Source organism: Anguilla anguilla, chromosome 1, assembly GCF_013347855.1.
Source record: "Anguilla anguilla isolate fAngAng1 chromosome 1, fAngAng1.pri, whole genome shotgun sequence".
Lineage (NCBI taxonomy): Eukaryota > Metazoa > Chordata > Actinopteri > Anguilliformes > Anguillidae > Anguilla > Anguilla anguilla.
In genome coordinates this window covers 54,646,926-54,669,685 of record NC_049201.1, presented here as the reverse complement: position 1 = coordinate 54,669,685, position 22,760 = coordinate 54,646,926, and the positions used below count along the sequence as shown (strand labels likewise).

Below are 22,760 nucleotides of genomic sequence, written 5' to 3'. Positions count from 1 at the left end.
AAAAAAGATGCCTTGCAATCAATGCACATCACGATCGAGGAGTAAGCACCTTCAGCCACAGTTGGCTTTAGCTGATGATGTCGTTGCCAACATCACCTTAGCCACGACACCTGCCAAACGTGCTCCAACAACCACCCACCCCCTCTTTCACAGAGATCTCCTCTTCTGGCTATCCAAAATAACAGCCAATTATTATGCACAACAGTGAGCGTGCTAGGATGTTGTACAGTATTAGAACACAGGCGAAACTACGCTTTAATCCACAGCGTTTGTGTGAAACACAGGAGAGGTGGAGCACAGGACGGGATTACACATTCAGTGCAATGTGAAGACATGCTGCTGACATGTGGCTTCGCCTCATCTGCCCTGTCTCCTAAGCAACAGCTGCCACCTCTCTCTCTCTCTCTCTCTCTCTCTCCCCCTCTGCCTCCTGCCCCTCCTCTCCTTGTCCCCGTTTTTCTGGCTCTCTCATTCCCCCTTCAACCTCCCCTCGTTTCCCCCTCTCTCCCCCTCTCGTGTCTCTCTCTCTCCGTGTCCCCTCCGTCTCTCTCCCTCCCTCTTTTCTCTTTATCTTCCTGTCCCTTTCCCTCCTTTACCCCTCTCTCCTTCCTCCCTCCCTCCCTCCCTCCATCCCTCTTGTGGCCCTCTTTCTTCACCCCCTCTGTTTCTCTCCCTCCCTCTCCTGAACCTTCTAGAACCCTCATCCTCAAAAGGTTAGCCCTCGCGGAGCTCAGCTGCGCTCTAACAAACTTAATTAATCAAAAAGTCATTTCCTGGCTGTAACTATGACTAAAAAGCACCTCAAGTGCGCCAGCAAGCCCACAAGTTAATCAAAATGCTAATGCAGTACAAATTAAAGTTGTGATTAACATTTCACAGTAGCTGCTTGAGCAAATTGATCACACAAATGGGTTAGACATTACTCATGTCCTCTGGCACTCCCGCCTCGTGGCAGGGGGGGGGGGGGGGGGGGGGGGAGGAGGGGACGGAGGGACACGACAGACGTGTGGCGCTCCTGAACTGTCCACCGTGCGGGAGGATCGTGGGAGATTATGGGAAAAACACACTGAAATCAGACAAGATGGCTGCGCTCTGTGTGTGCCTGTGAGAATGTAGGATGCGTGTCTGTGAGAGGGTAGGGTGTGTGTCTGTGAGAGTATAGGGTGTGTGTCTGAGTGAGTAGGATATATGTCTGTGAGAGTGTAGGGTGTGTGTCTGTGACAGTGTAGGGTGTGTGCCTGTGAGAGTGTAAGGTGTGTGTCTGTGAGAGCATAGGGTATGTGTCTGTGAGTGTGGGATGTAAGTCTATGAGTGTAGGGTGTGTGTCTGTGAGAGCGTAGGGTATGTGTCTGTGAGAATGTAGGGTGTGTGTGTCTGTGAGAGTGTAGGGTGCGTGTCTGTGAGAGTGTAGGGTGTGTGTCTGTGAGAGTATAGGGTGTGTGTCTGAGTGAGTAGGATATATGTCTGTGAGAGTGTAGGATATATGTCTGTGAGAGTGTAGGGTGTGTGTCTGTGAGATTGTAGGGTGTGTGTCTGTGAGAGTGTAGGGTGTGTGTCTGTGAGAGGGTAGGGTGTGTGTCTGTGAGAGTAGTGTGTGTGTCTGTGAGAATGTAGGGTGTGTGTCTGTGAGAGGGTAGGGTGTGTGTCTGTGAGAGGGTAGGGTGTGTGTCTGTGAGAGTGTAGGGTGTGTGTCTGTGAGAGTGTAGGGTGTGCGTCTGTGAGAATGTAGGGTGTGTGTCTGTGAGAGTGCAGGGTGTGTGTCTGTAAGAATGTAGGGTGTGTGTCTGTGAGAATGTAGGGTGTGTGTCTGTGAGAATGTAGGGTGTGTGTCTGTGAGAGTTTAGGGTGTGTGTCTGTGAGAATGTAGGGTGTGTGTCTGTGAGAATGTAGGGTGTGTGTCTGTGAGAGTTTAGGGTGTGTGTCTGTGAGAATGTAGGGTATCTGTCTGTGAGAGTGTAGGGTGTGCGTCTGTTGAGCATATGTTGCGTGTGTCTATGGGAGAATAGTATGCGTGTGTATGGTGAGATCAGAGTGGACACAGGAGAGTAGAGTGACAGTATTTCCATAGCCTGGCGCTGCAGGAGCTCACTAAAGTAGCCACATGGACAGGCATGGACAATCACTAACAGATACGAACAGCATAGATAATCAATGGCACACCCCAAGGCATGGACAATCGCTGACAGAGCTTCAGGCATGGAGAACTACTACAACATGCGCAGCAATGGAGAATGGTCAGATAGCCCTCAGGCATGGCCAATCGCTAACAGATTCACCAGTTTGTGCTACAGGCAATAACAATCCACAGCACCAGGAGTCCTCCTCCCCTCGATATCTGCTGTCATGTGAGCAGGTGAGGTCTGGATTACTGGTCAGTAATTAAAGACAACTGCCTTGTGCCTGCTCTTTTACAAAGGCCCGTCACCCATTCACATACACATACACATAGAGTACTTACACAGGTACACTCACACGTACAGTACACACGTCATGCACTTTGTGTTATGACAGGCCACATATAAATCACTATGACTATTTATAAAGGGTGCCCATAAAGTGAATTTACACTGAGGGAACTCACACACAGCGAGAGGCCCCTGAGCTTATGACGTTACACACACACACAGCAGAAACCCTTTTTTACGTGTTTCCACTGCTGAGAACATAAAATCACACACTGTCCGGCAGACTCTGAAATTAACCGTGTTCCTTTTAAAGCAAAAACGTGTGGGAGACAGCTTAAAAAACAGCCACTGGTGCAAGGCTGTCACTGCCGAGTGTCGCACCAGTGATCTGTAGGAGGCGGGGCCAAGCAGAGCAGGCTGCTGATGTCAGAAGTATTGCAGTAGTGTCTGTGTGAATAACGGCAATGATGTAAAGAGGCAAAACGTGAGAACGGGAAGTGACACGCTCATCTTTGTTTGGTTAAAAAAAACAAAAAAGAGAAAAGAAGAGGAAGCACAGTCCTGGAGCTACAGCCCTTCCCTGTTTGGATTCCTACAGTGCTTTAATACAAGGCCAGGTCTGGAAAAACTCTAATCAAAATTTCTGAAGGGAAAAAAATGATTTTGGCAGCAGATGAGCACGTAATCAGAAGACAGGCTGAGGTCAAAGCACATTCTTCTCATCCCCAGGTCAGGTGACCTTCTGAGATAGCGTCCTATTGGTCAGTTGTTTCGTACGCTCCCTTGGGCGTCCGAGGAACAGCTCGCTCCCTTTAACAGCCCCCGCGGCCGCAGCATCACGCAGCGACGGCGGCCGCTCTGACAAACGGCAGCGGAGCGTACAGAAACGCGGGGGTGCCGCGGACGCCATACACACGTGCAGTTACACAAGTTCAGCAGAGCTGCGGATTTGAGGGCGGGTTGCTGGATTCAGAGTCGCTCATTCATTTAAAATAATGGCTCCTGTGATGATGTTAACCTGATGGATGTTAACAAAGCAGTATTCAGGAACTTATTTTACCCAAAAAGACAGGGACAAAAAGCCTGTTGTCATCAAAGACGTTGTAAAGGACGGTGAGGTAATGCTATAATGAGTGCACAAACACATGTACGTGCCCACACACACACACACACACACACACCCACACACACACACACACCCCCACACACACACACACACACAAACACGTACGTGCACACACACCCACACACACACACACACACACACACACCCACACACACTCACACAGACACACAAGCACGCCTGGAGTAACCTCCTGGTTCCAAGTAAGCAGTCTTCAGAAGTCTTCAGTCTTGATGTGCAGATACTTCCACAGACTGCTTGGCCACCCCCGTAATCACTTCAAGCAGCCTTTCTATGAGGGGTTTTGGTGGGGGGAGAGTGGGGGGATTTCCCCAAGCAGACATTTCAGAGCCCCACCCCAACCCCCTTCTCTTGCACATGGAAATGTACTCTGGGCCAGGCCTGGGCAGGTCTTATGATGGATGAAAGTAAAGCATTTGGCTTGGATCACAATGAAGGACCCTGACAGCAGGCCGTGGAACTGGGGGGTAGTGCTGGTGAGTGGGGGGGGGGCAGGGGGAGGGGGGGCTCATTCGGAGAGCACAACACACTGCTGTGTGGGGGAGACGGGTTTGAGGGGGGAAGGGTGTGAGGTGTAAGAGCAGTACAGGCAGAGTGGGGTCCGCAACTCCACAACACGTCTGCTCCCAACCTCTCCTTCTCCTCCACCACACCTGACATAGGAGCTTCCCAACTGAGGTTTACACACACACACACACACACACACACAGTCACACTCACTTACACATACACGCACGCACACGCACACACACACACACACACACACACACACACACAGACTGGCCTGGCAGATGCGCATGGCGTTGTCCAGCACGGTCTTGGTGTCGGTGCCGTAGTCGCTGCAGGGCAGGGTGGCGCGGCTGAAGTGGGCCTGCAGCAGCAGGTGGGTCTTCGTGTGAGCGCTGTCGTAGGAGTGGGGGTTCACCTCCAGGGGGAGCCGGCGAGCCAGCTCGCTGTTCAGCTGGTCCTCGTTGTGTCTGACCGGCAGCTCAGCATACTCCTCCGCGTCCTGTCCAGAGAGAGAGAGAGGGAGGGAGGGAGGGAGGGAGAGCGAGAGAGATCAAAGAACAGACAGAGGAGAAACCACAATCCCCCGTGTGAGAGCCTGTTCCCTTTAGTGATCCCCCACAGGTGTTTCTGCGGGGGTAAGGAAAGGAAGAGTGGAGGGGCGTCTGAGGCGGGGATGAAGTTTCCACTCCTTCTCCAAGTTGGTGGCTCCGCACAGCCCAGGTATGCTGGGAATACGGTCAATAGCAGCTCATTACAGAAACAGCTGCAACTCGGAGCCAAACGTAGGCGCTGTTCTTCTGTGCGCCTAACGATAGCGAGCGCTCGTGCGCTCGAACATGGGTCACTGAGGAAAGAAAGGTTGGCTCAACCAGCCAGTAGCTTCATTAACAGTACTAAAGGAACTCAACGAACACGCCACCTTCAGCGGCCTTATTTTGTACCGTTCAGTTTTTGATTTATGTTTCACCGCACGCAGCGAAGAAGCGCTCTCGGCTTCATCCGCCTCACAGAGGCTCCAGTCAGGGTCCACAGCTGTCAGGGAGGTGCGCTCCCTTACGATGCCGTATGTGGGTACTCGGGATTACACTAGAACGGTATGACAAATGAGGTTTAAATCACGCTACGCTGGGGTGGAACTGGCAGAATGCCCAATTTCATGGCACTAACACATGATGAGTCATCTAAAGGGTCTCAGCGGTGAACGGGATACTCCCGACTCTTAAAGCGATCCAGCTCCGGGTTTTTCCACTGGCTCCACCGGGTTCCTCTGCATATAAGACACACTCCTAGTTAGCAAAGTCTTCACTCTGAAAGCTAACTGAACTCCTTTTAATGTATGAATGGGCTTGGCTATATAATACTACAGTTTACAGTGGAATTAGGAGAACACACAAAGCTGTGACACTGAAATAAAATCACATCGGCCATCATACGCCCAAAGATCTTGAAGGAGGCATAATCTGTTGACAAGGACTTCAATGCATAGTTCCCTTAGATGGCTGCACAGGAAACTACTTACTGCCTGACTAGTCCCTCCCCTCTGTTTGTTTAACTGTATGTCTCCAGTGGTCGCTAGCCCACTGAACGTTATGTCTTTGGAACTCTGGACATTTCAAAATATAATGCAAACTCACAATAACACCACAATAAATGTATGTCATTCATAATATTTACGACACCTGTAATGGAAACATTAGCAGGATGAAATAAGATACAAACTATATTCTGGCATTCTGATTAAAACAAATGATTTGCCACACAGACTAATAATATTAAAAACCCTAGGAGTGATTTCAGTTTTAATTTACTCATGTTGAGTAAGGTAGCTTGTTTCTGACTTTTCCTTCAAATTAAGTGCTTTCTCTTTGAATCCCGCAATTCCACCGGTGGCTGACTGGCTGAGTAAATATTATGATCAATAAAAGCACCTCTGTCAGACACTGAAAGACGATTGGCTCAAAGAAACAGAAACAATTATTTTGTGGTTCAAGTCTGGGTCATCGGCAGTTGTAATCTTAAAACAAGCACGGAACCGTCCAGACCCACGGCGCAACTCACTTCTGCAGACACATTTTAGGTGGCACCACCTGTTCATGCGTCCTACTAAACGAAGCACCACTTGCGCATGCGTCCCACAAAACGTCCCTCAAAGGTCGTCCGTGAGTGAGTGAGTGAGCGACCACAATTTGCCATGCATAGCCCACGGCGCCAGTTCCTGTGCGCCATGGGAAAAAGAAACCTCGCATTATCTGTGTTTATAGAACGCAGTATATTTTTTTCTGCATTTTGGGTCTTTCTTCTGTGTAAAAAAACACAGAAGAGCGAGCACAGATTCTGCGTTAACTTGACCACTGGCCTCATTTGCTTTTCACAGTCTGCCTGACCTCGCAACAAATAAATCTTAATTGCTTCATCCACTGTCACATGAGAGGTAAATTTTGCCCATTTTTACAGACTTGCCACACAGTACAGAAAGTCATTGAGTAACGTGTTTTTACATCTGGCACTGGTACTTTATCACACTGTACTTGAAGGAAAGAAGGAAAATACCAGATGAGACAATAATAATAAAAAAGGAAGTTGGGTAACTGATCGTCTGGTGTGGTCAGATCTGTAGTGTGCAAAACAAACCTTACCTAAAAGTGAAATCCATAAAACAAAACTCCCAACACTGTGGCTTTGAGTGACATTTACTCAGGAAGAATGTCGCTGCAGGAAGATCGTTCCTCTGCAGAGGATTATGGGATTTGGACAGAAATGAACGCAGTGGGGAACGAGCCTCTTGCTGTCGGTCACTGTGTGTCTAACACCCCCGCTGTCTGTGTTCAAATGACACAGTCTTTGTCTTTGGAAGACACATAAAAACACATACACACACATGCACGCACGCACACACATGCAGGATAGGATGTATGAGAGTAGGATGCACTCATTCAATCCATACTTGCAATTTTGCTTACTAACACACACACACACACACACACAGCACAAGGGGTCAGGCCAAAATATTCAGAGCTGTGCTTGGATTGGCATGTGGTTGCCGTAGCAATGAGGTTGCAGTCGCTTGTTCTGTGACCCGAGTAAAGCACTCTTTAGGTTACTCTTTAACAGCAGCGGTGCCGGGGGTCACACACTCTTCTCCGGGCAGTTACCTGCCTTCTGACTTTTAACACAGAAAAGTGTGATTCGGCCACTTTCAGCGAACGGTGAATTTGAGCGAGTGCGAATGTTTTTTTCGCTCTTTCCGTTAGCCTCCGTTAACTTTCCGTTACGCAAGCCTCCGGCGCTGCGTAAGAGGGCTGTTAACACTGTGACTAAATGTAAACAGTGGACTGAATGAGAGGCGACAGATGGAGGCGGAGACGTTCGCGCCGTCCGCGGGGACGGCCACCCCAGTGTACCGCGGCTCAGAGACGCGCTCATCAAGTATTTGCAGAAGGGATTAAAAGAGAAGTTTCTGCATGCGGGGAAAGAGGCAGAGAGAGGGAAAAGCAGGGAGGGAGGGACGGCAGCAGAGAGGGGGAGAACGGGGGGATGGGGTAAAGGAAGGAAGGAGGGACAGGTGTGAAAAAGACAGACAGGTGAGAGAGGGGTAGCACAGAGTCCAGTGAGAGAAACGAAGGGGAAAGACAAGTGAGAGACATACAGACTGGAGAGAGACAGAGGTGAGGTTTGAGAAGGAAGGGAGAGAGACAGACAGTTGATAGGCTGATTGGACGGAGGTGTGAGAGACAGACAGTTGATAGCCGGATTAGATGGAGGTGAAAGAGACAGGCAGTTGATAGGCTGATTAGATGGAGGTGAAAGAGACAGGCAGTTGATAGGCTGATTAGAGGGAGGCAGGAGAGACAGACAGTTGATAGGCTGATTAGATGGAGGCAGGAGAGACAGACAGTTGATAGGCTGATTAGATGGAGGCGGGAGAGACAGACAGTTGATAGGATGATTAGATGGAGGCGAGAGAGACAGACAGTTGATAGGCTGATTAGATGGAGGCGAGAGAGACAGGCAGTTGATAGGCTGATTAGATGGAGGCGGGAGAGACAGACAGTTGATAGGCTGATTAGATGGAGGCGAGAGAGACAGACAGTTGATAGGATGATTAGATGGAGGCAGGAGAGACAGGCAGTTGATAGGCTGATTAGATGGAGGCAGGAGAGACAGACAGTTGATAGGATGATTAGATGGAGGCGGGAGAGACAGACAGTTGATAGGCTGATTAGATGGAGGCGGGAGAGACAGACAGTTGATAGGCTGATTAGATGGAGGCGGGAGAGACAGACAGTTGATAGGATGATTAGATGGAGGCGGGAGAGACAGACAGTTGATAGGCTGATTAGATGGAGGCGGGAGAGACAGACAGTTGATAGGCTGATTAGATGGAGGTGAAAGAGACAGGCAGTTGATAGGATGATTAGATGGAGGCGGGAGAGACAGACAGTTGATAGGCTGATTAGATGGAGGCGGGAGAGACAGACAGTTGATAGGATGATTAGACGGAGGCGAGAGAGATGACAAAAGGAGGTGAAGTCACAGGGCAGAGGCATGCTGGGAGGGCGATAGGAGAGGAGGAGGTAGGAGGAGCGGGGAAGGGAGGGAGGGAGGGAGGGAGAGGGGAGAGAAAGGGGGATGGCAGTGTGCTTCATTAACAGCCACACCACAGTAATTAGGGGAAATTGAGTAGCTGCGGGTCCTTTGTGCCGAGTCAAAAGGGGGTGAAGAGGGAGGAGGGGTCGATGGGGGTGGCCTCGCGAACGCCAGCCTGTTGTTTGTTTCTCAGCGGCTGGATGAGCGGTCGAGTGGGACATGTGCCCGCACGCCCGTGTGTGTGTGTGTATGTGTGGGGTTTACCCAGCTGTCAATGGAGGCCGGCGCATAGAAACTTTCCTTTAAGTGACGGATAATAAGCGTAGGCCCCTCTTCCCCAGTCATGTGACCAACATTAACGCAACTCTGTTATACCCCAATGGTTAATTATTCTAAAACAAAAATTGACAAACAATTAAACTGTTATATAACTCAAAACAGAAGGACTGAACAGCCCTAATACACAATTAATGTGGTGTGAGCGCTCAGGCTCCACAGACACCTCATAGAAAATGGGCCTGTGGCGGCTGAAGCATCGCCAGGACGACACTGTCGCTCAGTTTAACCCCGAGGCACGACGCTGTTATTCTCCCATCCAATATAAACCCTGGCACACGCAGCATACATTAATGCTACTCGCCAGCCTCCAGCTGTGTGAAGCGCAGTCTATAAACACTGTGTGTTAACTGCTGAGGTTATAACAAGGGGGAGCGAGAGACCGCAATAAAGAGACAGAGAATGAGAACAAGAATCAGAGACACCTGACCATCCAAAGCAATTTAAACTCAGCTCCACTGTTTATGAGGTGTAAATGTAAACGTCTCACAAACAAGTAAACATGTCCTTAGGAACAACTCACCCCCCCACTGTATTTACCAACACAAAGGCACAGACACCAGGTCGAATGAGTGTCATGTTATGACTGGGGTTTGGATATTAATGTTATTGTGTTAATGCAAACGCCCTTGAGAAACACACACTGCTAAACTCTTGTGGCTTATGTACTGTACTCATGCTGTGGTACAATGTGACATTAATCTGCACTAGAAGAGTGAGGAGCCAGCTCTGGCACTCAGTTGTGTTGTCTTCCATATGTTAACATAATTTAGCGCATGAGCGTTTTCCAGTATCACAAAGCATGTACCTCCGGACAAGGGCCTACGCTACAGTGCAACATGGTAAACTAATAACACGGGGGGGTTGAAGGGATGACCCCCTCTGTGCAGGACCGTAACCCCCCCGGGGGAAGTGGGGGGGCACTGAGGTTACTCATTCAAATGTTTTGGTCCCACACATCGTTGGTTGATGGTTTTCCCAATGACCAGGGTCAGCAACTGCATCCACTCCCAAAAGACTGGTGGCGGGGTCACACAGAGGTCAGAGTTACCATACAACACCCATTACCTCAAGCCCAAGAATTGATAACGCTCACACTGTCTGTCAGTTCACACCAATGAACACACATTTTTCATATTCTATGTATGTAGATGTATAAATATCTTATTAGGAAAGGTTTGATAGAGATTGAGCGTGAGCATGCATATTTGTTTTTGGGCATTTGTGGTGTATGTGTGGGGTGAGCACTGGATGAGTGCACGGGTGTATGTGTGTGTGTGTTTGTGAGTGTGTGTGAGTGCAGGGTTTCCCCTTCAATAGATTAGAAGGGACGGGCCGCCTCGTCTAAAAATATAAAAAATATATAATATGGCGACGTCATTATTTGAAAAAATAATTTAGTATGATTTTAAAATCAATAGAAAATTTGTTCATGTACGCGCTCCACTTTGTGATCTGTTTTTTAAATGATCAATAATACATTGTGGGGTGCGTGGACTCCTTTCGATTAATAGCCAAATCTAAGTATGAAATTACAGCGCTTTGATTGCCGGTTAAGCCTATCTCACTATCATTAGTGAGCCGCACGAAGACGAGTGGATTTGTTTACGTGGATTTACCACAGGAAAGCAAATAACTAGCCTAGCGAAACGTCACCATCAGCTAAAAGAGGAACGTGCCACCAACAAGGGTCAGGTAAAAATCTCATCTTTCTTCCATGTAAATGTAAACCAGATCAAGGAGAATAGTGACAGAATATTTTTGTTGTCAGTGAAACCACTGATAATACAGAAGTCAATGCGGAAGTCTGCGTGCAACCCGGCCTGGTTTGAGGACCCTCGCTACCAAGCATCGCTTTATGAAACAAGCCTAGGAGAGTAGCTAATTCATAACTTGAGTTTATGATTTTCAACTGATAAAGAAACTCCTAAATACCCCAATCACAGAGCAGCATTTAAACAATGCTCTTTTAGCCAGATTAACATAACGTTACACTGAATATTTTTTCCTCTCTTCTCATGTCCTTCTCATATTTTCTTTGATGCATCTGATGTTTTGAAACACTCATTTATGAAGCAAAATGACATTTTCAATGCCATTTACAGTTTACACAGTACAATTCTGACCACTGATGTGAGGGTGTTCTTTCACTTGTGTAGCAACACAAGCAGTCAGTGAAGAGAGGCAGGGCAGAAAGCAGTGTTGAGTCTGTACACTGTATACACAGTGTAAATATTAAACAGAGGAAAACGGGAGTAACACATAACACAGGTGTCTTCAGGGCCGGCACTACTCATATGTGACATAGGTGGTTGCCTAGGGCACGGTCCGTCTGAGGAGGTGCCAAACAAAGAGAATAATGTAAAAAAAAAAAAAAAAAAAAAAAAAAACGTGCGGATGCACTCTCAAATTCCCCCCCTCCCAGTCCACGATCACAGCAGCATCCACCCCCCCACACCCCCCCGCCGAGGATGAATAAGAATCATTGCCTTTCCCCATCCCCGGTGCATTATAATCAGAGTTATTAGTGTCAAACCCTCCGCTGTCATCCACACAGAGGCTACATGTTTCTGTTATCAGACCTGTTAATTGATTAAGGACATGCACACTCACACAGTGAGAATCTTCTCCCTGTGATAATTACCTATTCAGGGAAAGCTATCATTATATCAGCCAGCAGCGAGGCTGGGAGTGCACTCGCTCACCTGGCAAACAGGGATTTAACAACATCGTCTCCCCCGCGCCGTTAGCTTTTCACACGCTTTAAACGACGGACGCTCGCCGTCTCGGGGAAACGCGGGTGTTTTTTCTAAACGCCGCCATTATGTCGGCGAGCCGCCTTCCGAAGGGCCGTGTCCCAACGCCGCGCCGAGCGGTCCCGCGGACCGACGCCTTCGGGCTCAGACGATCTCAGCAATTATTCCCAAATTTAAATTCATAACTGTTAAAGCTCCCCTCAGGAGGCAGATTCGGCCCGGTCCTCAGAGCGCCATTCACGGGGGGTAATGAATGGGGGCCCTTTCCTAAAAGCGGGCGAGGCAGGCGACACAGCCGCGGCAGGCCACTGCCATCCTAATTTAGCAGAACAAATACGAGAGCAATTCTACAAGAATGGAACGCTGGAAGGTAGTTTAAAGCCTTTAGGAATGTCGCCATGCGTGAACGTGCCCACGATTCAATGGGGAAAATAAATCAAGGAAAACGGTGCTGGTCGAGTCTTAAGTGTTTCAGAACTGTAAACAAAAAATTAATTGTAATTGCGGCAAGTTATTTAAAGGTAACGGCAAGATTGATGTCTACAAGGTATCGCGGACGGTTCTATTCACAAGCTGGCTCACAAAGTATAATTCAATTCATTCATCGCAAGACAAAAAAAATCTACATAATGAAGACCAATTATACGCTTCTTGTCATTGAGAGATCAAGTATTTGTGTGCGTGTGTGACAGACAGAGAGCAGGTTTTTCTTTTGTAAAAAGTTTTGTGTGTATTTATGCCCAGTGTATTTATATCATAAGAATAAGAGTATTATATTGTTTTGGCAGATTTGTTTGCAGAAATAAAAGAAGACCCTGGGTGAACACAGACGCATGAACTCAAACATACAGCTCATTTAAAAAGTTACTTCCTTTCAAATGAGACTTGGTTCCAACTGTTAAAAGATAAAACAGACTATTTTTACGCCCTTGTCTTTACTGTACGTTTTGTGTTAGTGATCTAAAACGCATGACAAATTGGCTTCAATTCATGATTGAGGGTTTATGCTGCCTTTTAATTCTAAAATAACAGAGGACACCGTTTCATCCACCCGTGTTCAAGTTTAATTACCCGAGAAAGATTTAACAGGGAAAGCGATTAGCCGCGATATCCGTGCTCCACGGCTCCGACTGAAGGTACAATAACATGGCAAGAATGTGGCGACCCCTTACAGTACACCTGCAATTACCCGGAATGAGTGGGCTGTTCCAGGGAAGCAAAGGGCACCGGAGGGAGTGCGACAGCGACAATTACACAGAAAAGAGGAGATGCAAGAGGTGTGTGCCATCACAAGCGTAAAAAATGTAAAAACTATGGTGGACTGCAAAAGAGACGGAAAGCAGTCGCGATGCCTCGATGGCTGAACACGGTTTTAAACGGGGGGTGGGGGGGTGGGGGGGTGTGCGCTCTACCGCCCCGCTGATGAGCATGCTCGACTCGGACCTCCCGTCCGACGCACCCGCCCCACAAAGGGCAGGGGGGTCCCAGCGCGGACCGGCAGAGAGGAACAAAGGGCTCGTCAGACAGAACGCATGCGCCAGGCCTGTCCTCCGGAGCCATCTACCGCCCTCCACCAGGGCCCTCTGCAAGGCCCGTACGGCTGAATTAAAGGGGCGGCTCCCTCGCTCTCCGCGGTCGCTCAGAGATCAGGACCGCCTGACCTCCATCGCGGGTCTCCATCTGCGCTTTCGCAAAAAACCCGCCGTCCCCCCTCGCCAACGCGCCAGCGGAGCTGCGGGAGCACCGCCGCCTAATTGCCTGCCCACCAGGAGACAATGCAGGAAAGAACAGAGACTGTGCCTGTGTGTGTGTGTGTGTGTGCACACTCGTGTGGGTTTGTGAGTGTGTATGCATACGGCCAGATGTGTGTGCGCGCTTACGCTTTTGTGTGTGACTGCGCACACACAAGTATGGCTGCGCAGCTCTTCTGTGCATCTTACCATTTTCTAAGGATTCAGTTTCATTCTCCTTTCAGGCATTAGCGAACAATTTCAAACTTTGCAAATGGTGTCGTGCAAAACAAAGCCGGATTGGTCGACGATACCGCCGGGGGCCTCCCTCTCCTGTAAGCGGGCTGCACCACGCAGTGGAGCGCGCTCTGCGGTAACGGGCGAGGCTTTTCGGGGACACTGACCGTGAGAATGAGGAGCAGGTCCTGGAGGGAGCACTCGGGCTTCAGCCGCTCGTGGAACATGCGCACCGTCTGGTGCTTGAGGTAATAGTACGAGGCGATGCGCCCGTGCGTCAGGGGCTCGATGGTGTGGTTGTCCTGGAGACAGAGGAGACATAACCCGGTCAGCGAGCAGACAAAGGCTGGCAGGAGAAACCTGGCACAGCAAAGCATTAAAGGAACCTAGGCTGATATAGGCATGTTAGATATCTCTCTACACCAGTTCACTAACACCACAGAACACCAAATATCTTTCAACAGAATTGAAAGCAGTGTTGGTTTTCAGGGAAGTGCACTTTCCTAGTTCAGTTCACACTCATATAGTACACTGACATTTGCTAAACTAAATGATGACTCCTCTGGAGCTAGTTAGGTATGGCAGCACATATAGTTTGGTTTTTATGGAATTCATTCATCTTGCGAAACATGCTGTGGCTTGGAGGTCTTAACCAGATGGGTTTCATTTCATAGCAAATGATGGGCAACTCAGTGTCAGCAATACCTGATGGAGTTCTACAGAGCCTCGTGACTGGAATCATGTCTTAAAGACACAAAATTTCAGATGACATCTCATTTCCTGCTCCTGAACCCAAATAAAACAGACATGACAGTCCTGAGCCCTAAAAACAGCAAGTCAAACCCAGCGCCCTGCCGAGATGATTGCTCTGAAACTTCATGCTAAAACATCAAAAATCTCGGGGTTACAATCAGCCAATAGCTGTCGTTTTGAAAGATAAAAAATGTCCTCCCCTGCGAGCAGTCCTTTCACCTCACATCACAAAAAATCAGACCTTTCTTTCTCAAAAATATGAGACTGATCTGTAAGTGTGTTACATCTTTATTATGACTATTGCCATCTGTCAACATTGCTATAAATTCCATGTGAGACGTGTAAAACGCTAGCTGGTAAGATCCAGAGTAATGGAAACAAACAGAAATAAATGGCCACTTTACGCCAGTTTTACCGTTGCTTCACTGGCTACCAATAAAATACTGAGTTGATTTCAAATAGCTTCTCTTAACCTGTGAGGCTTTCGATGGTCCTGAGCCATCTTATTTATGAGGCCCCCTAATCCCCCACAATCCCCGCAGATTGCTTTGCTCACAAGAGGCTGGCTATTTGGTTGCTGTGATAACAGGAGAGATAGGAGAATCTCGCGGCGCGGCCTTTCCACTGAAGTTAAACGGAACGGATTGCACTTCTGCGGCACCGTTTCCTCTCATGATCCCAAAGTGCTTTACCGAGCAGGCAGGAAACTGGCCTCCAACACCAACAAGGTGTAGCCGCCCTATCACAGAAAGGTTAACTAAAGTTAACAATTCAATAATCATCAGACACTGATTATTTTTGAACCTGAATGAAAACCTAATTAGCTTAGTCTGTATTCTATCCTCTTACCAGCATTTTCTCTTCTCTCAAATTCTGACCTCTCTCGAGTCCTGCTGTCCCACTGTCCAACTACCTGCTCCCTGGATTCCATTCCCACACCCCTCCGCCAGTCCACCTCACCTGAAATCCTCCCATTCCTTTCCTTTATGTCAAGCAAGAAGATTCTTTCTTGACAACTACCAGATAATCTGAACTTTCCTCACCACATACTGAACCCAGTTCATAGTCTAGGTACAGGTCAACCCAGCTCTTAGTCTAGGTACAGGTCAACCCAGCTCTTAGTCTAGGTACAGGTCAACCCAGCTCTTAGTCTAGGTACAGGTCAACCCAGCTCTTAGTCTAGGTACAGGTTAACCCAGCGTAGTCTCGGCACAGGTCATTTCCCAGGAGTCGTGGTTAGCCTGTGGTTGTATGTGATTCAGGTAAAAGACCTGACCTTGTTGCCACATCATTACTAAGGGGTGTCCTACACCCTGTTTCAGTTGGTTCCAACGTCCAACCCTTAGCAGGGCAGGATGGTTTCATATCAATGAACAAAGACACTTTGATCGTTTCTTTCTTTGAATCTATGGACAGATGAATGAAACTGGATCCTCAGTGGGGCAGTACTGTTACTACTACTGAACAAGACTGTCAAGTCAGGGATTCCATGTCCAGATGTATAAAGAATATATGTGCAGCAACATTAGTTATAACTGCTGTCCGGGATAAGAGTATCTACTAAAATAAATATAAGTACTGTCCTTGTTCACACTAGACTGTGTCACCTTGTATGTGTGCCTAGGTGAGCACCATGTGGCATGGGTACATGACTCCATGCCTCACATCACAGACCACAGTATTTTAATTACAGTTTAGTACGGCTACATTTTTAATAGGCTGCAAGGCCAAGCCTGCTACAGACTAGTGTGGTGGAGGGAAAAAGCAAACAATCGAAGCCAGGTATCAATCTCTCCCTCAATAATGACAACACATTCAAGATTGAATTTGCGAAATCCACACCTCCTTGCGCGGGAGAGAGCAGCTCTTATGAATAATACCGCTCTTGGAGGGCTGTTGAAACGGCGGCTAACGGCGGGCGAGAGCGTGTGACGGGGGCTGGAGGGGGGAGGGATGAGCCTACGTCAGATTCGGCTGGTCGCACTCACGTCCACTTTAGCATAATAACATCGCTGGAACCCTGTATCGAACAAATAACTCAACTCCCGCCCCACTGACGATCAGAAGAGTCATTGTGGACCCTACAAAGCAACTTTCCCTGCAAATGACAGTCTGCTCAGAGAATAATAAGAATAAAGCAGGATAGCGTGTGTCTGTGTCAGTGTGTGTGGTTATTTCTCGATCTTGTCTACACAGATGAAGCTAGTCTTTCATGCATCTAAGGCCTAGGTCATGCCAAAACAGATGCATACACAGAAACATACACAAGCACAAGTACACATACATACATGGATTCACTGACACAGACATGTTCACAAACAAATGCATTAACACACACAGGCTTACATCCTGATTCACAGCCATAAACACATAAACATACACACATCCATACATATACAGTACCTCTCCTATCGCCATGCAGTAGGAACTCTCCAGGTCCCGCAGGCTTTTCTCCACCAGGTTAGAGAGGAACTTGTTGATGGATTCATGGCTGACGTCCTCCAAGCTGTAATAGCTGGATAAAAGGGGCAAATTGCAACCTTTAAAAATCACAGAACACGACAGCTAAGAGTAAAGATACAAGACCTCCTCAGAAATCAATGGACATGGTTGTCTGCAGTTAGGAATGGGAGACCAGTTAGCATTGTAAAACCCTGCAGCAAATTATGTCTGTGACATTTCTCAGTTAAACGTACATCCCCCACCCTCACCCCAAAAACCTACCTTCCTACGGCCCTTTGTGAAAAGCGAAATGAGACCTCGGTTAACAGGCAGGCCGTAACTCACAGCAGTAAAACACAGGGCGGCAAGGTTCGGAAGGTATGAAATATGCGCGCTTTACGCGATATTGATTTACAAATAACCTGTAAAACCGGCCACTGTCACGGGCCGTTAATTTTACTCCCCGTCTAACGACAGCGCCGCCGAGCGCAGACTTTCGAGGGGGAGGGGCGTGGTAAAGACCTCCACGGCCGAGGGTGTTGGGTGCCCGCTACGTCTAGACGGCCTGGGTTATGCTAGCACAGGCAGGGCAGAGGGCAGGCTAGCGGGGACGCGACGGTTCACGAGAGGAGAACGGTCATAAACATGAAAATCAGGAGAGAAGGCTTGTACCCAAAACTGAAAAATCACACTGGAGATGTTTTTACGTACACAATTGCGTTTTAAGCCAACAACTATGTCAACTTCCTTTCTGGGCACGAATTTCAGCTTGAAAGGTTTTCTGGAGTGAGGATCACACCTTCTCTGAGATTATTTTGACTTTTTTAATGCAGGGGGTACAGTTATCTGTAAACATTACATTTCATACCGTCTTAGACCCAGTAGACTGTAAAAACTGAGTAACTACACAATGGAATGGGAGCAGGAAGGGGGATTATTACGGTCCAGAGGAAATGACCGACCGCGCAGGCCACAGCAGGGATCTGACCGCAGTTGTTTTAACGATGTCACACCTTTACTCAACCGTGCAGTACGAAACCGCAAGCTGCGGCACGTGACCTCGCACACTTTCCGAATAGCTGAAGGCAGACTTTGTAGTGTTTAATGTGGCTGATGTGAACGCTTCTGGTTGCAGCTGCATAAGCCGCGTACCGGCAGGGCCAGAGAGACGTGGATACGGGACAGGTTCAACGGGCTTCACAAGGAGGCCGGGGAGCGCTGTCGAACCCCTGACTCATCAACCAAAATGCACCTCAACCTCCAGCGGGCGGCTAAACGTCATCGCAAAATTACTCCCAGCCGGTACCGAGGGAGCTGACAAGCTGTGGTGAAAAAATCGCTTCCATGCGCAAGTCACAGCAATAAGAGCTACCACATGGGGGGGTGGGGGGGTGTGCATAACTGGGGAGAGGAGATACTTTATGCCTTTATTAAGTTATAACAATGTGGTCCTCTTACTTCAGTCATTTCAGAAAAAAAGGGGTCGATGATGCTTAGAGAGCTGTGCCTCTCTCTGCACGTTTAAAGGCATCCTGACAGCAGACACCCGTAAAAATGTTCTCCTGGGGTGTTTGTGGAAAGAATGGAAATCGTGCTCTCATGATGGCACGTGGCGGAACTTTGCAGTTCAACAGCCTTTATGATATCGACCTTGAGCACAGTGCAATCCAAGAGATACACAAAACACAAAACGTAAAAAAGAATGGCGCTCGCTTGTGTTCCCCGAGATGGCCTCCGTGAGGCTGCGTCTCCCTGTGACATGTGACTGGGGAACATGGAAGCACCTGGAAGTCTTTAAGGAGGATTTGGTCCCTGTTCAGGAGTGCTGGGAAACAGTTAAATACTGAAGCACATACCTGCAACTTCATCCACACACACAAACACAATGCTACAACTTCATACATACACATGTACACACAAACATACACACAGATGTACAAACATACCAATTTAGTACACACACCTTCATGTACATGCGCTGTTTATATACAGTCCACAATTATTGGCACCCGTAATGAAAATGAGGGGGAAAAATGCTGTATAACAAACAGCACAGAGAATGAGCTATATTCTAGATTCTTTCAAATAATATAAACCAAAGTTAAATAAAATTTTTCTTATTTACGTTCATCTCAGTTGTATGAAAGAGTTATTTGGCCTTTCTTCACCTCCTGTTTCATTAGGGTATAAAAATAAGGTAACACACATCACCGAGGGGATGCCAAAGAACAGTCTATTCAAAAGTGACAGACGGTTATTGACCTACACAAATCAGGTAACAGGTACAAAAATACATAAACAGTTAAACATACCACTAAGCACTATTAGGGCAATAATATAAAAGCTTCAAACATCTGGAACTGTGGCAAACTTGCCAGGAGGAGGGTGCAAGTGCACATTGTCCTCACACACAGTCATCTTGGTGGAGAGGGAGGCGAAGAAGAACCCAAAAATCATAGTTCAGGAACTGCACTGTTGAGTCGCATTTTGGGGTCACCAAGTATCAAAATCAACCATAAAAGCCACCTCCACACAAATGGGGTCTTTGGAGGGGTTGCAGAAAGAAAGCCCTTAATCTAACAAAAACAAATTCAAGCATCTGGACTTCGCCAAACGTCATTGGAACTATGACTGGAACCAGGTGCTATGATCAGACGAAACCAAAATGTAACTTTCTGCTTATGTACATGTTTTGCATCAACAGAGGGAGACAAAGAAGGAAAAGCACCTCATATATACTGTCGAAGAGATCGGTGGACCATTGATGTTTTGGTCTAGGGGTCTTGTTAAGATCAATGGAATTATGACTTCAAACTACCCTGACATTTTAGCTAAAAACCTGGCTGCATCAGCAAGGAGGCTGAGACTTAGAAAGTGGACATTAAAATAAGACAATGAACCCAAACCCACACACATACCTACACACACCATAGATACATATTGTACTCTAAAAACATATTGTTCCTCTATGTCTGGGGGATCTGTTTCCCCTAAAAGCTGCGGAGACAGGTCTGAAATGAGTATTTTTTTCCTTTCTCTCAATGGAAATTTCTTATGAAGCCATTATTTCCACGGACAGACAAACAGACAGACATGATCACATGACCTCCGCGTCACCTGGCGCAGGGTACGATGGGTCCATTTAAACGCCTCGTACGACGCTTTTAGAAATGATGGGGCAGGGAGACCGCGTTTCACAGAATGCAGCTGTCTCCCGTTTCGGTCCGACGCTTCACCTCCACCCTCATCTCATTCATCCTCTCACTCTTTCTCTTTCCATCTCTCTCTCCCCCTCTCTCACTCACTCTGTCTTTCCGCCCCCCTTCTCCCCCCCGTCGCCCCAGCTCTCCCCCCCTGCCACACGTTCTATCAATAGAGAATCCCTCTCCTTTTCAGTGCCTTCCAACAATGCACTTGTTTACAGCTGTGGGCCCGCTGCTTCCCCACAGATGGACCTGCCAGTGCGGTTAATTTAGTGGGCCGGCGGTGGGGGGCCGGGGGGGCGGTGGGGTGGGGGAGGGGCACGCGCGGCCTCCCTCACACGCAGGCCTGAATATTTACAAGGCAGTTAACAGGTGGCGAGTTGTTTAATGACGGTAATCGTCCCGCGACGAGGCCGCTTTGCGAGGGGGGGAGGGGCGAGGGGTGACCGTGCAGGGGCTGTTGGAACACGGTGATTACACATCCCAGGGGAGGGGGGTGTGGGGGGGCGTCAGAGGCCGTCCCGGGCTAATGGGCACCGCTGCTGGGGCGAGAGGCCACTAAACGTCCTGGAGGAACCATTCATTAACGGGACCGCCGGGGCCCCGGGGTCCAGGGGCCCCTAGTGGGTAATGTTTCACAGCTCCTCCCCCCGTAACAACACATCATTATCTTTCACCACCATCACCACCACCTTGCTGATTTTTGGTTTTTATAAGATTAAGCGGGAAAAAAAATATTAAAAGGCTATTTAGAAAATGATGGGAGTGGGGTAATTCTGACAAAACACTCCATGTTAAATTACGGTAAGTATTCATATTATCGCCATAATTCAGCATGTCCACACACCACAGTTCCTTCATAACTCTAATGGCTTTTGGGTGGAACAGCTGTAATGTAATCCGCAGATAAAAAAAAAGAGAAAACCAGCTACATCAACAGTTTTTCATGTAAATGGATGTATTTTACTTGGGGGGGGTCGTAAGAGTTTGGGCGCTATCATTAAGCGCATTACCATCCGTATGTTGCCGGCGTTGGGCTGTGACGCCTTACGACCCCCTGGGGGGCTCCGCCGCCTCGTGTAAAGCGTCTCCGCGGCGGTTCAAAGGAACGAGCGCACAGAGCGATTAGCCGCCAGCGTCAAGGTGACCGCTCCGGCGCGCTGCTCGCAAGAAGAGGAAGAGGAACGAACGAAAGCGCCACTCGCTCCTCGGGTACGCTGAGCCCGGAGACGAAACGCGAAGCGCTGGGGGGGGTGGTCCCCGTCCCCGTGTGAGGTGCGGGACGTGGGACGTTGGTCGCGTTCGGCGATGGAGAGGGCTGGGAAAGGCCGAAGTGTTAAATGTGAGCTGACAGGCGTGGAGATGCCAGGCCTTCTGGAATGTTCCGCAACCCGAAGCAGATGTCTGTTTCGCCTGAAAAATTCTACACTGTGGGTGGGGATGGGGTTACATCACTGTACACCCTGAAAAGATAAGATTCATCAGACCAGGGAGGGCGGACTGCACTAAGAGACAAAAGAAGTTTGGAACAAACCAAGCAGCTAGATTATACAAAATGAAGCTGGATACATATATTATATAAATATATGAAACAGGAAAGGGCCTTCCCAAAACTGTTGCCACCAAGTTGGAAGCACAGAATCACCTTTGCTTTAACATTTGCCTTTGGAACTAAGGGGCCAAGCCCAAAACATGAAAAACGGGCACAGACTAAGGGGTGTCCAGATACTTTTGGTCATGTAATATATGTACACACATATTATATATAATGCAGACAAACATTATCTATGAGAGAGACAGAGAGATTCTTTCATAATTCTTTGCTACGGCAACCATAAATACATTAAAAAACAACAAATTCTTAGAAATAACACAAAAGTCACATGATTGAATGCTCTCTGTCTGCAATAACAGTCGGTCAAGTCATTTCAGAAATGAATGAATCCGACTTTGTAAGGTCTCCCCAGTCAGGCAATAAATTAAAAGCATTAAAAATCATAAAGCTCAGAAAGAGACAGAGCAGTAGAAGGGTTTTCATACTTTTAATTCACGAAATATGCCTGAGCACAGTCAAATGAATCATAAGGAAGTGGGCGCAGTAGGTCTGCCATGTTCCTCGGACACAGCCAAGACCGGACACAGCCTCGCACGGACAAAACTGCTTAGGAAAGCACCGGGAAGTCAACAGAGACTTTGAAAGAGCTACAGACTTCAATGGGTGAGAAGGGGAAACGTCCACAAGCCAACAATATCAACCTAAAATACATATGCAAATTAAATACCTTCCACACATATTCCATAAATACACTGCATAAGTATGTGCCTGTCCGTGTGCGTGTCTGTATTTATACAAAAAAAGTAAATCCCAGATATCTAATGAAATGTTTAACTGTGGTCTCAAGTGGTGCATGTGTTAAATAAAGATTAAGGCAGTTAAGCATGTATAAAAAAATACACTCGGTGGATGTGGGAAGTACACGGCAACCACAGAATAAAATAAACTATAAACAGGGAGTAAGATTGGCTCTAACCACAGAGTAAAAGAGCACAGCAACAACATGCTTCTAATTAGCACGGGCTCGTTGCGTTGCGTTGCAGTCTACCACAACAAATATCTGCTTACCACGGCTCTTATTTTAACTCTGCTGCGGTGGCTG

General features: G+C 47.9%; 1 protein-coding gene across 6 annotated transcripts in view; it reads right to left on the bottom strand.

Annotated features, from left to right (window-relative positions):
- Positions 1–22,760, bottom strand: part of ascc3 (activating signal cointegrator 1 complex subunit 3) — a 240,917-nt gene that overhangs the window by 11,051 nt on the left and 207,106 nt on the right. For all 6 annotated transcript variants that reach the window (XM_035420116.1, XM_035420134.1, XM_035420106.1 and 3 more), the window contains exons 35-37: positions 16,862–16,973; positions 13,873–14,007; positions 4,334–4,558 (exon numbers count right to left, since the gene is read on the bottom strand). In XM_035420116.1, coding sequence (XP_035276007.1) covers positions 4,334–4,558; positions 13,873–14,007; positions 16,862–16,973 — 472 coding nt within the window. The remainder of the gene's footprint in view (positions 1–4,333; positions 4,559–13,872; positions 14,008–16,861; positions 16,974–22,760) is intronic.